General features: G+C 48.4%; 2 protein-coding genes across 6 annotated transcripts in view; one reads left to right on the top strand and one right to left on the bottom strand.

Moving 5' to 3' along the window:
• Window positions 1-628: 628 nt before the first annotated feature.
• CCT5 (chaperonin containing TCP1 subunit 5) lies at window positions 629-14,160 on the bottom strand. The gene is made up of 11 exons (XM_007106793.3): window positions 13,857-14,160; window positions 11,052-11,112; window positions 10,405-10,569; window positions 9,060-9,258; window positions 7,106-7,298; window positions 6,874-7,023; window positions 4,116-4,235; window positions 3,341-3,526; window positions 2,505-2,642; window positions 1,906-2,086; window positions 629-826 (listed from the first exon to the last, which is right to left on the bottom strand). Exons 1-11 carry the CDS (start codon window positions 13,959-13,961, stop codon window positions 699-701), a joined length of 1,626 nt encoding a protein of 541 aa, XP_007106855.1. The 5' UTR covers window positions 13,962-14,160; the 3' UTR covers window positions 629-698.
• A 13-nt stretch (window positions 14,161-14,173) lies between these two features.
• ATPSCKMT (ATP synthase c subunit lysine N-methyltransferase) overlaps window positions 14,174-15,568 on the top strand; it is a 121,395-nt gene continuing 120,000 nt past the window's right edge. For all 5 annotated transcript variants that reach the window (XM_055086507.1, XM_007106794.4, XM_028492805.2 and 2 more), the window contains exon 1: window positions 14,174-14,404. In XM_055086507.1, coding sequence (XP_054942482.1) covers window positions 14,392-14,404 — 13 coding nt within the window. In that variant the 5' untranslated portion in view covers window positions 14,174-14,391. The remainder of the gene's footprint in view (window positions 14,405-15,568) is intronic.

Here is a 15,568-nt window from a genome sequence, read left to right as displayed (position 1 = left end):
GGTGGTGCAGGAGTCTGCGCCCACTCTGGCCTTCTCTGTACACATGCTGGCCTGCGCTTAGGGTGGGGCCAGGGCAGGATAACGCCAAGGGGACTACGGGAAGCTTACGCCGTTAACGCGGTCTCAGTAGCGCGGTAATAATGCCCTAGCACACGTCGGTGTAACCTAAAAGCACGTTAAGACGTCCCACAATCGTTTGGTGGATACTAACCTCTGATGGGTCTCTACAGTCAAAGATCCACCCATTTACACAGATGCAGCATTTAAATAACTAGGACCAAGCCCATAATTCCTCAATGTTAAAATAAATCTTGAGAACAAACTGAACATTTAAAGCTGTTAAATACAGGTCCTACGGCTTATTAAAAGAAAAAGAAGAAAAAAAATCAACTCAAACCCCTTCAATTAAGGCATTTGATGAATGTTACAGTGAATGTTTCTTAACTTGAAGAGCAGAATGTAAAGGCTGTTTAGAGTTCCCTTTAATAACAAATACAAAAACCTGTGCGGTCACATCTCTACAGTTTCATGTCTCTGAACAAGTGAAACGATTGCTACCAAACAGCTACTGTTGTTATAGCACCTACAGTGTCTAATAAAGGACATAGGAATAAATAACCGTAGATGCATCACAAGACACCCATTTATTTAATCGCGGTAGTGGATCTTACTTCTACATTTTATTCTAAATTCTTTTTTTATTCTTCAGATTCTCCAGGCTTACGGATGTCATCAATCTTCAAAATCATTCTAACCATTTGTGTCGCAAGAGAGATCTGTTGCTTTTTGCCAATCAAGGTTTCTATGACGTGTTGTTGTTTCATATCTGAAAAACACAGATAAATTACTATAAAACAGCATACATATTTATTACTAATACCTGGCTCCAATTTATGAAATCAGAGTAAAACTTAAGAAACACAAATTTGGAAGCCACTAGTCCTGGTTATATTTTCAGAAGAATATACTTCCCAGGACATTCCGGAATGTGAGCCTGGTTACCAGAGAGCTGTGGGGACAGGGCCTCCTCAACCACAGGCCGAGTTTCTCGGTGACCTGCCGAAGGGGGAATCGCTCAGTGACCCCTCATCCCACGGCGCACCCAATGCCGTCACTTACTGACAGTAAGCCCCATGTGACCGTGCCTGAAATGTAAAGTGACTCCAACGAAGACCTGGGCATTCACGTTAAAGGAACTGAAATATGTGTCTGACAGGAGTTGCTGCTGTTACTCCTTGCGCTGTCAACCTAAAACCCAGAATATGCCTACAGTTCTAGGTAAAAACAGAACAAAACAAAACACCAACTGCTGGAGACTCTGTGGTCAGGACTGACTGCAGAACCCCCGAGACGGCCCCATCAGTACAGGAATCACTGGGAACCGCCAGGACCACCGTTCCAACACGCTAAAGCTGCGCGACCTTTTCAGCAGATGAACTATGCGAGTGCTGCAGAAGTTACAGTACATCCCATTTATAAAACACCCTGGAATTTATGGGACACGACCACAGCATCAGCTGTAAACCGAAAGTCTATTTCAGAGCTGTCTTATGGGTCATACAGAACCCACGCCGACAGACATTTGTATAAAAAAGGTAAGATGGAAGTTATTTTTATGTCATACAGCACCCACGCTGACAGACATTTGTGTAAAAAAGGTAAGATGGGAATTATTTTCTAAAATGGAAGTCACCTGTGGAATAAATACCGCACTGCAGCTTTTTGTTATTAGGTTGCTAAGACCAGCAGTCTAACAATTCCCGAGGTAATTAAATCAAATGTTCTAAAATTCAGGACCTGAATACCTGAAGTGTGTTTAAGTACTTAAAACAACAGGATAACACGCAGCATGTAATGCTTCAAGCTAAGTCGAACCGCAGCCCCAGGGCGGTGACAGCGCCTCACCGTTTGTTCCCCTGTGCATACAGTCAATCCCGAGGGCGGGGTTCATCTCCTTCACTTGCTTGGCTCGGACTTCGGTCATAGTCTGGATGGGGTTCATGCCGCTGTTTTCGGCAAGGGCCATGGGGATAACCTCCAGAGCGTCGGCGAAGGCGCGCATGGCGTACTGCTCCAAGGTCGGGCACTGCAAGGCACAGGGTCACGGTCAGCGGACTTGGCCAACGCCCCCCCGGCAGCTATTTGGAAACATAATCAAATCGCGTACTTCGAAAAGCTAACTCAAAGAATTTTAAGGACAGGCCGTCCTATGAAAACGTCGCTACAGGATAAGGATCGAGAAGGTACATGTGTGAGAAGTCGGAACAGGTCAGCCCTTCCTGCTGTGCCTGCAGGTATGACGTCTGATTAATTCTGAATTTCAAGTAACATTAAGAGTGCAGAGATTTGCTGTTGAGGCTGCAAGGTCTGAAAAAGGCTGAGACACGCTGGTTTGTGGTAACTCGCTCTTGAGTACACGGGCGCGAGAATGGATGCAGATCGGACGCCTGGGGTCTAGCATCCCCGCCGCACACGCTGCACCGTCTGTGACCGGTCTCGCTCACCTTGTCGGCCTCCTGGCTGACGGCCAGGGCACAGGCTACTTCGGCAGCGCCTCCGCCGTACACCACGCGGTTGTCACGGATGAGGTTCCGGATGACACACAGAGCATCGTGCAGGGATCGTTTGGCTTCCTCGATGATCTGGGGAAAACAATTTTGCCTAAGTGAACGTGATCACAGTCTAATCACTTTAGAGCCGAATACTGTGCACCTGGGGTTTAATCTAAGTGCTTGCCGGGTACTGGAAATATTCCTACCTCGTCCCCAGCAATATCCTTGGTTACAAAGACTGGCGCCAGAAGGCTCTTTGCCAGACGGTTTCTATCTGTTCTACTTTTCCTCCCTATAATGTAGTTAAAAAAACCCAAACTACAGGGCAGCCAGGGACTCATTCCAGGACCTATGCCCAAGTGAAGGGGGTCAAACAAAAATGACAAAGAAATACCCTCACAACGAGTCTTACTCATCTTGACGCACTAAAAACCTATTCCTGGTGAATGGAGAGCGTGCCAACGGTCACCACTCAGGTTCCCCATTTCTACCTATGAGACGGAGGAGAGGCAAGTGTGCCTCGGCATCTTACGCCGTGACATGTCCTTTTTTTCCCCGGCCGCACCGCACGGCTTGCAGGATCTTAGTTCCCTGACCAGGGACTGAACCCAGGCCCTGGCAGTGAACGCGTTGAGTCCTAACCACCGGACCGCCAGGGAATTCCTTCCTCTAAGAAAGATGCTGTCATCTTTCTTAAGGTAACTGTGTCTCAGTTAAGTACATTATCGGAAAAGCCAAATCACATTCCAAATTCTGAAAAAATGTAGGACACACAACTGCGTTCTCACCATCTTATTTCCTCCTCTGATGAAAATGGTGACGGCTCTGGAGTTCTTGCACTGCTCGATGACCAGCATCTTGTCTTTAGTGGTCCCGAATGAAATCTCCTTCACAAGACCCGCAAAGCCCAGCTTCTCGGCCGTGAGCTCCGAGAACCTCGGGACGATGCGGCCGCCCGTGGCGATGGCGATCAGCTGACCGCGGGCCGGGGGGAGGAAGACCAGGCTGGTGAGCGGGGACTCTCAAAACCGGACCACGGAGGAGCCACACTTGACCCACGAGCGCTGTGTTCAGTAGAACCTCTGCCCCCGCCTGGCCCAGGTTTCAAAGTCCGCCCCGAAAGCCTGTCTCACTGAACAAGGTTCCGAAGAGCCGGGCGTCCCGGTCAGGCCGCAGGGCGGCCCGGCGCCATGACCCTGCGCGCAGCCCTCAGCTCCCCACCCGTCCCCGCCACGAGCAGCCACGAGGCCACGTCTGCAATGGCTCTCAGTACTGATGGGGCTGACAGCGAAGTGGGCAGCCTACGCTCCTGCCTCAGGGCGCCTACGAGACAGCCAGGGAGAGGGGAAAGCGTTTCCAAGTGCCGTGAAACATCAGAAACACATATAAACACGGTGACAAAGACTCCAGCGTTCTCCTCTCCCCCAGCGCACCCTCCTCTTATCTGTGGAGCCCTGGCACGGTGTGCCGAGCGCAGGCGAGCGAGGTCACTGCGGCCTCACGTGCAGAAACGCGCCGTAAGCTCAACCCGTGTTCACAGTCTCTTCACAGGGAGCCTCCTACCTCGATTTCAGGGCCTCCGACCCAACGAACCGCAGGCAGGTTATTCTGAAGGAGTAGATGATTTGCTTCGTCGTCAAAGCCCCACTGGCAAATGGCCAGGTTAGCGCCAGTTTCTTTAATCTGGGGAAAGAAATGCCGCAATCATGTTAATAAAAAGTAAGTACTCCTTGAGCTCTTCTGTTTGAAAAAAGGTGAGAAACATAGCTAGGTGTGTAGGTGGGTACATTAAAATAGTGCACAGAAAAGAGAAGAAGAAATATCCAAATGTCTACCTTCTGTCAGCTCTAAACTCTAAATATTAAACACGTATCAACGGGAATCACCTCATTTTTAAACAAAGCTTTAAACGTTAGCAATTCACGTGAACGCCACTGTTACAAGTGAAGCAACACGAGGCACGTCGGCAAGGCCAAAACCCCGCCCCCGGGAAACCTAAGTCCACAGCTCTGTGTTGTCACAAACACCTATGAAGCAGTTTATTCGTGTGTGTTTAACAAAAATTGAATCTTGTGATACAATTTTCTGTAGCTTGCTTTTCGCACGTGAGTGGGCTACCCTCTGTGGAACAAGATACAGGCTAATTTACAGGCCAACAGAGGTGACCCTGATTCTGGTACGACCTTCCCCCGCCCCCGGTCCCACAAATAGCTAAGTGGCTTGTCCCGGGGCGGCGGCAGTGATCGGTACTGTCAACCCCTCCCCGGGCGGTAAGGACTGTGCCGTGTCCCACAGCTGCCATTGCACTCCTGTCTCCACCCACCCACCTGGCTCTCCACCTCCTCCCCCACTTCCCCGACCCTCTGGAACCTTCCAGTGGCCCTCTAGAATTCAGCCCATCGCCAAACTCCTTCTTGGCAATGTTTCCTTTCCATTCTTGCTGTGAACGAACGCCGGTTGTCCCCTGAAAAACCAACGTGCCCATGCCTCCTCCTCAAATGGCTATTTTCCCTCCCACATGCTCCAAACAGGAGAGGCCCTTGCCTCTCCCGGCCACCCACAGCGTCCCTCTTTGGGTCACACTCTCATTCCTGACAGTGTTGGCATCCAGCCCCATCACCACTCCTGTTAGCATTCCTGGCAACCTGCACACCTATCAACACGGTCCACCTGACCCCCCTGGCATCTTGGTTCCTGTCCTCTTTTCCTGCAGGGCACCTCGGCCAGCACTCCCATGGCTACCCTAGACAGAGCCCGGATAACAAGCTTTCATTTACAACCCTCTGCCAGCATACCCAACCCCTCAGCCTGCTGCTCCCAGCCTCAGGGCCTTTGTACATGCTGCCCGCTCCCACCTCGCCGCAGCCTGGAAGCTCCTCACCCAGACATGCTGCTCTCACTTCTCTGAGGTCTCTGCCCACATGCCACGCCCTTAGAGGCCCTCTGACCAGTGTCTGTAACAGTCCCCCGACCCGCTTTCCCCTTATTCTGCACCCCAAGAGCAAGCGCTCTGCTTTGTTTACTGCCATATACCCAGTGCCCACAACGGTGTCTGGTATATACTAAGCAGAGAGATATACCATGAAAGCATAAAGGAACTCAACTGTTCCCCCCTCCCCTCAAAAACACTGGAACAGCTTCTAGTTTGTTTGCTATGATAATGTTTTAATAGAGACCCATGTTCATGTATCCGAGTGCTGGTGTTTTAAACTCCCAAGGACAGAGTCCCCAAAAGAGGAACCGTTTCGTCGGAAAGCAGGCACGTGTAAAACGTTAATAGCCAGAGAGAAAGTTAAGGATTTATAAAATAATGCTCTTGACTTGTTTAAGCAATGAACTGGGAGGACTCCGACTGCATTCTGGTTTGATCTTGGTTACTCAGTAACTCTTTCGTCTAAAAGTTGTACCTGGAAGTCTCAAACGTGTGGTGAGCCACGCTACAATTGTTCAAACCTGGCACACACTAGCTCAGCTGCGTCCAGGAGAACAAGCACGTGAAATCAAAAGTGCAGCTCCCCATCCCCAGGCCGAGTCGTTCGTGCGCCCCAGACACGTTACCATTTTAAGACCTGCCCCCTGGGGCTTCCCTGGTGGCGCAGTGGTTGAGAGTCCGCCTGCCGATGCCGGGGACGCGGGTTCACGCCCCGGTCCGGGAGGATCCCCCGTGCCGCGGAGCGGCTGGGCCCGTGAGCCATGGCCGCTGAGCCTGCACGTCCGGAGCCTGTGCTCCGCGGCGGGAGAGGCCATAGCAGTGAGAGGCCCGCGTACCGCAAAAAAGGGAAAAAAAAAAAAAAAAGACCTGCCCCCTTATGCCGTTCTGTGCCATTTGATTTTTTTCTCACTGTGAATGTTTATCCATTTGATAATTTAAAAGTAAAGGAGGGGCATCCCTGGTGGCACAGTGGTTAAGAATCCGCCTGCCAATGCAGGGGACACGGGTTCGAGCCCTGGTCCGGGAAAATCCCACATGCCGCGGAGTCACTAAGCCCATGTGCCACAACTACTGAGTGCCACAACTACCGAAGCCCGCGCTCCACAAGAGAAGCCACCGCAATGAGTAGCCCCCGCTCACCGCAACTAGAGAAAAGCCCGCGCAAGCAACGAAGACCCAACGCAGCCAAAGATAAATAAGTTTATATACACAAAAAATAAGGTTTAAAAAAAAAAATAAAGGAAAGCAGCCCATACTTGTAATACCCTATTTGTAGCCACATATATCAAGATTAATACAGATCAGCACCACATGTATTCATTACCTGGAGCTAACTAACTGCATCCTTTCAGAGTTTTAAATTTCCCCAAGAGCCACGGTAAGACTTACCTGCCGAATCATCTCCTCAAACTTCTCCTTTTCATATCTCTGAAGGGCTTTAAAATCTTCTACAGACGTCACATCCAGCTTATGCTTCGTCTTTGGTTTCGGCGGTTCAAATGGACACGTGAGGATGGCAATCTTCGCATCTTCCACTTGCTGCAGTGAGAGACAGAAACGCATGAACAAACCGGTGGGCTGCGGAGGGAAAAGCCGGAAGCTGCAGAAGGCGCTGACTCACTTTGGGCATCTGCGGGTGACTGAAATCCTTGTCCACGATCACGCCCTTGATCAGCCTGGTGTCCTCCAGCCGCCCGCCCACTTTGCCTTCGACTTTGATGAGCTCGAAGTCCACGTCCCTGCGCCGCATGTCGGCCACAGTGAGGACAGCGTTCACGGCAATCTCGGCCATTTGTCGGTGACAGCTGTTAACCCTGGGACACAGGAAAGAAACCTCTCACGTGCACTGAACAGTGACTGCAACCAGAGCACAACACGTGCCGTGGTAACTCATATGACGCAACATCCTGCGACCCACAGACGCTGCACGAAAAGAATGCCACCACGACCTTCACTTTCAACCGTCCGGGGCAGGGACTCTTAACCTGGGGTGCAGGGACCCCAAAGGGAATCATAAACTGGGATGGGAAAAAAATTCCATCTTTATTTTCACTAACAATAACTGAAATGTACTATTTCCTTCCATTATGAATATACAGGAGACCACCGAAGTACGGCAAGAGCCAAACATTTCCCGAGACTGCCACTTTTTAATACGATTAACATTCTGAAGTCCAAAACAGAATGGGAAAGCGATGGAACCACCAAGGAGAAGCCAATCTCATCCACAGGAGGTGCAGCACTTAATGAGAAAGGCCTGACCATATCAGTTACAGAGGGGGGACGTTATCTTTTTTGAAAGTTTTAAAACATCGGAAAAGACCGCTCAGTAATTTTAATTTGATTCTGGAGAAACCACAAGGGAACTCTAGTACTTGAAATACAGTGCCTGAAATCTTAGGTCACCTAGAACAGATACCCATGAAACTAAAAATACCGTGTGACCTAAGTAACTGATATACAACGTTTTGCTTTATGTTGAGGATATCTGGCCCTCGTTAATCCATTTGGACATTTTCTATAGTAAAGACCTACACATACTGGGGTTTTATAAAAACTTGCAAATAAAGCAGGGTCAACTTAGAAAGCAATAATAACACATGATCTGTGCACTTCAAGAAAGGGTAATGCCTGCTTTCCAGGAGAAAAACAATGCTGTACTTGTGACAGAGGCCAGCCCGGGAAGTCACCCTTGCCCCGGAGCTGTCTCAGCTCAGACCTGCAACAAGGGGACAGCTGGCATCAACGAAGACTTCTTTGCTTTAACACAGTGCTGCAGTGGATGCCTTTCCCCCAAGGCAGAAGGCAGCAGACATTTTTGTAGTACTTCCCCTGACCTCTAAGTTGAGACCATGTCTTTCTTCTTGGCACAAATTAAGAAATTTCTCAAATTGATACAGAGAAGAAAAACAGCATAATAAGGCACCTTACACTGGATTTTTAGGCTACATTTTTACAAGAGCCCACGAGTCTCTACCATTGCTCAAAGTAAGTGTGTCCTGGGGCTGACGCTGCTTTGAGTCTCTGGGGCAACGACCGTGTCTTGCGTCCCCAAGACTTGGCAGCAGGCCTGGCAAACAGTCAGTACTATGTAAATGTTACAAACGTAAGTCACTTTCAGCTTAAGTCAAACCTCAAGACTGCCCCTTCATACTAAATCAAAACTCTGGATCATTAACTTGCTTGTTGAATGAATAAAAGCAGAACCTCCCCACTAAAAGGCTTCCTAGCAAAGAAATGGTAGAAAGAAGTGGTATGAAAGATTAATACATCCCACTAGTAGGACCTTTTGCTAACCCATCCTATCCTGCCAAATTAAAGAACTCTATAGGTTCCAAATACTGTCAAGAGGCCTTAATAACCAAACCTGGAAATTCAGCTTCCAACTAAAACACAAAATGCCCGTCTACATTTGCAGTAAAGACAGAGTAAACCAAAATAACAACACAAACCGAAAGCAGCTCATTAAATCAACAGGAAACCATCAATGATAATTCTCAGTTGCCTTTCTGAACAAGCACACAAACTCTGCCCACTCTGTGAACGCGCCCGGCAACGCTGTACTGTACACGCACACTTTGGAGCCCAGCGTGGTCTTCGCGGTCTGGATCAGGGGCTCGGTGTCCTTCACGTCGACGAGGACACTATCGCTGATCCTGTCCAGGTACTCGATAGCGATGCGGGCGGCCTGCTCGTAGCCATCGGCGATCCTGATGGGGTGAATGCCGCGGTCCAGCAGCTGCTCGGCCTCTTCCAACAGGGCACCAGCCAGGACTGCGGACGAGACAGCACACACCTGGCTCAGGAAATTGCTAAAACTCAAAACAAATTAGATGATGCTGCTGCTGGAAATATGAAGGTTCCAGAATTAAGCTGGAAGCGTCTTAGAGGCTGAGGCCATCTAATCTAATTCTGCTTCGGTTCTAACAGAGTCCTAACAGGTATCTCTTACAGATGAACGTTCAATTCTTGGTGATATACAGAATGTAAAGAACGTAAGTCGCAAACGTTTTTAATAAAGGGAAAAAACTTCCTACGTGTCCTGGGCCAGGGATTTCTGTTCAGGGACATTTACGTTGGTGATAAAAGGGTTACAAAATTTGTTTATTATCCTCCCCCCAACTCTGCCTTCCCCTCCCATTTCAGCATCACAAAGATGAGGAGTTTGTTTTAATGCTGCTGCATTCCAAGCACATCCAGAACAGTGTTTGGTACCCAATGAATATTTGAAATATCTGCTGAATAAATTAATCCAAATTTCAAATATAGAAAAAGTAACATTAAAGATATTCATCTTATCAATCCTCCCAAACTTTTAAAAAATTCAAATCTTCAGAAAAAATTTCAAGACAGTAAAATGAACACTAGTTTACTCGATAACATTTTGTCGCATTTGTCGTCTCTACAGATGTGTGCCTTTTCTTTTCAACTATGTGAAAATTAGTTGCAGAAATCAGACATGTCACCCCTAAATACTTCAACACAGCTCCTAAGGAAAAGGTCATTCTCCTGCATCACTGTAACACAACTGTCATAGTCAGGAACCTTAACATTGATAAGATACTACTCTAATTCATGACTCACAAATGACCCCATATGTCCCAAACATTCTTCACAGCTAGGAAGAAAAAAAAAACACCAGGCATCCAACCAAGTTTTACACATTACAGCTGCCTGCCATTTCTCTTTAGCTCCTTTAATCTAGAATAATTGCCTAACTCTACTCCCCACTCCCTTGTTCTTTTATGACAGTGACAGTTTTGAAGAGTCTGGGCCACTTGTCTTGTATCATGTCCATTTGGATTTGTCCGACTGTCTCCTCATGATTTAATTCAGAATAAACATTCTCAGCAGGCGTGTTAGGCCTGTAATATTAAATAACACCTCTTAAATGAGAAAGGATATTTTGCCTTTTCTTACCAACCACTCCTGTGGTTCCATCTCCAATTTCATCATCCTGTGATTTGGACAGTTCGACCATCAGCTTGGCGATCTGATGATCGACATCCATCATGCTTAAGATGGTGGCACCGTCATTAGTTACGGTCACGTCGCCATCCTTATCCACCATCATCTTATCGAGCCCTAAAAGACACCAATGTTTAAAATGGCTTTGACCTCTTGACCCAGTTCCTATCTAGGAATTTATTATAAATAAATAATTCAACATACATAAAGGAATATCTCCATGAAGACCTTTCTAGATTGGCTAATCTAAAGCAAAACACTGGAAACAATTTAAAATGGCTAAAACTAGAGAAATGGCAAAAAAATTATGGCGCATCACAAAATGTAACAGTCATCGCAAAATATAATGTCACAAAAGACAACAGCTATGATTTAGAAAATGCTAATGGTAATTATGTTAAGAGGATAAAACATCTAATCTAAAATTGTATGCGCATTATGACTGGAATCGTGTTTAAGGTCTGGAATACACCAAAAACGTTTGGCCATATGAGGGGGGAGGATGCCTCCCTTCATTTCCTAACTTTCGGCAAAGATAACGTATTGATTATTTATGATTTATGACTTTTGTTAAAAAACCGAGAATGTTAGTCTCTTACCATTTGGTCCAAGGGATGTTTTCATTGTATTTGCTACAGCCTTTGCTGCCATTATATGAGACTAAATGAAACAGAAAAAGCCAATATTCAAGTTACATATAATTTTAAGAATTAAGAACATATGGCTGATGGTTATAAAAATCACTTACGACATATTTTCCATTCTCCAGAAGGAGCAGCAGACAGGTCCACATCTAACTGTGACCACTTCCCCACTGCTAGTGTTAGAAGACAATTCTTATGTAAAAGAACAGAACTAAGTGCTGTGTTCTCTCTTTAATCCTCGACACATCTATGAGGCAGGTTCTACGGGCCCATTTTACAGCCCAGAGCATAGACAGTCTGACCTGACAGGCCTCGCAAGACCACTGTGCAATGCTAACGTCGTGTGAAGAGTCTGGCCGTCAACACACAGCACCTTGAACGGTCACACTATGGTTTACTGCACAGTCCTCTCTCAGGTGGTCCAGCCAGTACACGACCCACAAGGTGGTCAATGCTGAAAATAACAGAAGCCTGAATGCATCCTTTCCTCCTTCCACACGATTACGCTCATTTGTCTGGTTCCCCGTCTTCCTATTCCTGCCCTCACCAACCTAACCCTGATCCATCGCACCTTACAGATTTCCTGGTCTCTTACCTCACCGATCCTTCGGGGAGAGACCAGGAAATTCATCCTCCATCCAGCCAAGCCATCCATTTCTCTCAAACATGTTACTTTCCAGTCCCCAGCCCTGAAATGACTCCCCAGTACCTCAACTCTCAGGTCCGAAAGCTCCAGCGGTTCTTCAAAGCCCCCCACAGTCTGAGCCCGCTCCCTTGCAGTGAGGACAGTCTGTGCCCGCTCCCCAACAGGCCCTCTGATCCCCGAAGCCCCGGTGCACAGAAAACCCTCCGCCCATCAAAACCCTGACCAAGTCTCCAAGCAGTTCAAACGCACACGTGCTGCGAAGCCTACCCTTGTCACCCATCTAACAGGTAACAAAACACACAAAGTCCACCAGGTTTGTGAAAATACTGGTAATGTCGAAATACACCTTGACTGATAGGTCTGCACAATAGAATTTTTATAGGATAATAACCACAGGGAGGTGGTATATATATTCTCAACCAGGGGTGATATTGCCCCCCAGGAGATGTTTGGCAACGCCTGGAGACACCGCTGGTTACCAGAATCAGGGAGGGGACCACAGTGGGTAGAGGCCAGGGATGCTGCTAAACATCCTGAACAGGACCAACCCCACAACGGAGAAGGATTCAGCTCCAAAGAGCAACAGCGCGGAGGCTGAGAAGTGGGCTTTAGACCACTGGCTGCGGAGCCAGACAGAGGGGGGCTTGAACCGGGGTCCTGTTCTTTACTAGCTCTGGGACCTCAAGCAATCCCTTAACTGCTCTGGGGTCAAGTTTCCTATTCCATAAAATAGTACCTGTCTCAGAGTGCGAGAGCCACATGACATGAGGCAGATGCAAAATAACCTGGACCTTCTGCTATGCTGGTATTTTGGGTGCATGTACTGGCTGTTACTTTCTCTGAAGTGAAAAATGGAACTGAATACGTAACACAAGTGGTGTGAGCATCTACCACGGACCAAAGACTGGGCGGCCACTCCTACGTTACCCCGTTTAACTCTGGTCCTCAGCTCGACGGGGGTGTTCTGCCCCCACCGGGTTGTGTAACTTGTCCTAAGTCAAACAAACAGCCCGGAGTAGAACTGTACTGCTTCATAATTTAAGTAAAACCCCAAGAAACTAAGCAAACAGGGACACCTCAGACCTGGTGACACGGTCCATACACAGCAACGTCATGGATTCCATCCCAAATGTTACCTCCCCAAGTTTAGTTCTAACTTAAATTGTGATTCTGTTCAAATCCCCTTCAATGGCTCCCCTCCCATCCCTCAGGATAACATCTCGATTGCAGGCATGCAAGAACTTCCACTTTTCGGAGCCACTGTAACTTAAAGTAGACTGTGCTGTTAAAACCGAAGTGCTGTCTTCTACAACACGCCATGCGTTCTCCTGCCCTGGTCCTTGCGTTCGCTGTTTCCTGTTCCTAGAAGCTAGCTCTCTCCCGTTCAAAACATAACTCCATCCCTGATCAAAAGCCAATCAATCCTCTCTCCAACGCCTGAAGGACACCCTCCAACTTTTACCTGCCACCCTTCCCAAAACTGGTGATTCTGGTCGCACACAATCTTGTATTATGATTACTGGTGACAACTTTTCATTCCTGCAGTATTATGGTTATTGGTGACAACTTTTCACTTCTGCAGGTCGTTTTTAAATTTCTACGACCCCACGTGCAGGAATACGCCATGCATAAAGGGACTCAAAAATGAAATACGCTGGAAAAGACTAAGCCTTTAGGAAGCGACAAAGAAAATGAACCTCATTTCCTTTGGGGCTGTTGTAGGGACACCGCCTGAAGGCTAAGAACCAGAGTCCTAACCGGCCAGGTGACCTGAGAATACCTCCGCTGCATCTTACTGCTGAAAACGCTGTTCGGAAAGATTGCAGGCTGGAGAAACCAGCGGGGACGCGCCTTCAACGCCTGTGAATTCAAGCCGCCCCACCCAACTCTGAAGGGCGCCTGCGGGCCACTTTAACCCCCAAATGGGACTAATGGCTTATACGCTGGCCTTTCACGGGCCCGAGGCGTGGGCTGCAGGACTGGAGACCAGAAGGGCTCCCTCGAACCTTCCCCGGGAGCACGTGGCAGAACCACTGTGAAGTGGCGCAGGCGCAGAGCCACTGGCTTCGGCCGCGTCCCCTCATCCCATCGCCAGTGCGTCCCCGTCCCGTTACCTTGAGGGCCTCAAGTCCCATAAGACGAGACTTGCGGTCCTGATCCTTGATGATGAGGAAAGGGCGGCCATATTCATCGAAGGCGAGGGTCCCCACTGACGCCATGATGCAGCCACAGCAGTTACTCTCCCACAACCGGCGGAAACTACCGCGGAAGCAAGAACACACTCTGCTCTCGCGGGAGGGCGCAAAAGCTCGCGCATGCGCAGTACAGGACGCCTGAGACTTATTTCTCACTAGAGACTAGTTTAACGCCGGACAGTACCTTCTGGAATCAGCGGCCTTCGGAAACTTCTATCATACAGGAAGCTGTGGGGGGAAGTTGGAAGACACGGACGGGAACTTGAGAACCCACAAGCCAGAAGCAGATAGAAGTTCAACATTTATTAAAGCTGTAAAATTGACTATTTCTTGACAGTGGTTCCCAACGAGGAGCTCACTTACCTAGAGCATCATTTTCTCCGTCCTTCCCACCCCGGCTCCGAGAAGATGGTAGAGTCCACTTCCTTTTTTTAAAACTACCGGAGATTTCGCGATGGAGGGTGGAGGTGAGTGTGGCCGGGCGTGGTGGTGTGTTCGGGGCGCGGGCGCGGCGTGGGCCTGGGTGCGGCGTGGGCCTAGGCGCGGCGTGGGCCTCCTGGGCCTGGTGGTTAGTCAGCCGGGATGTCAGCGATGCAGCAGGTCCGTGTCGGCGAGGCGGAACGGGGAGCCGCGGGGCCGCTGCTCGGGCTCGAGGTCTGGGGTTTGGTGCTCAGTGCTTGTGCCTGCGGCGCGTGCCTGTGCTGGTCCTGGTATCTGGCCACCAGGAACTGTTCTCAGCTCTTCAGAGCGAATAACTCACTTAATCCAGAACGACGATTTCTGAGAAGTGGGCACTGGAGTCACACTGTCCGGGTGGGGATCACAGCTCTGCCACTTACTAGCTGTGTGTTTGGAGAAGTGACTTGTCTGCAGAAATGGCAGTAATAACAGTAGCATCTCTGTTTACGGCAGCTTTACGGATTCAGGGAGAACAGTACCTGGTCCCTAGCAAGCTCTGTTTGTTTGTATTATGTGTTTGTTAAAGAGATTTGTTTGTATTTGTGTTTGTTAAAGAGATCACCGTTTTGCACGAATACTCCAGTAACTTGCCCAGAGTTACCAGCTAGTAAGAAGCAAAATGGTCTGGCCTTGCGCTAAGAGTCCCACTCTGAAGCCCTGCGTTGTGCTGCCTCTGAAAGATCTTTTCCTGGCAACCCTATCTAAGTAATACCAGGTCCTCTGAATCCCCTCTGCTGCTTTTTCTTCGGAGTGCTGATCACGACGTAATACTTTCTAGGCTTAGACTTATTTGTTATGGGTTTCCAGTCTCCCTGCACTCCAGCTGCTGCAGAATAGGGACTTACCCTGCTGTATTATTCCTAGCCTTTATCGGCTGCTCAGATGTTGAAATGAATGCGTGGGTTATAACATTTAACCGTGGCCTGAAAGTTAAGAACTGGCTTTGTCACTGGATGGTTGGTGGTGATCATTTAACCTCTTCTGATGCTTGGCCCACTTCAGTGATGTTCCGAGGACATTTTGGATTTTGGTCTCAATTCACTTTGGCTTGGCCAATTCAGTGTTTCCTCATTCACAGTGATGAATCCTGTAATCCATTTGGTTCATTAGATTGCCCTGAAGTATAGGAAATGTCTAATGATGTCCCCTATGCAGTTTATTTCCTGTCAAAA

This window comes from Physeter macrocephalus, chromosome 8 (genome assembly GCF_002837175.3).
Source record: "Physeter macrocephalus isolate SW-GA chromosome 8, ASM283717v5, whole genome shotgun sequence".
Classification (NCBI taxonomy): Eukaryota; Metazoa; Chordata; class Mammalia; order Artiodactyla; family Physeteridae; genus Physeter; species Physeter macrocephalus.
Note: the sequence above shows the minus strand (reverse complement) of the source record. Positions and strands in the feature narration are given on the sequence as shown.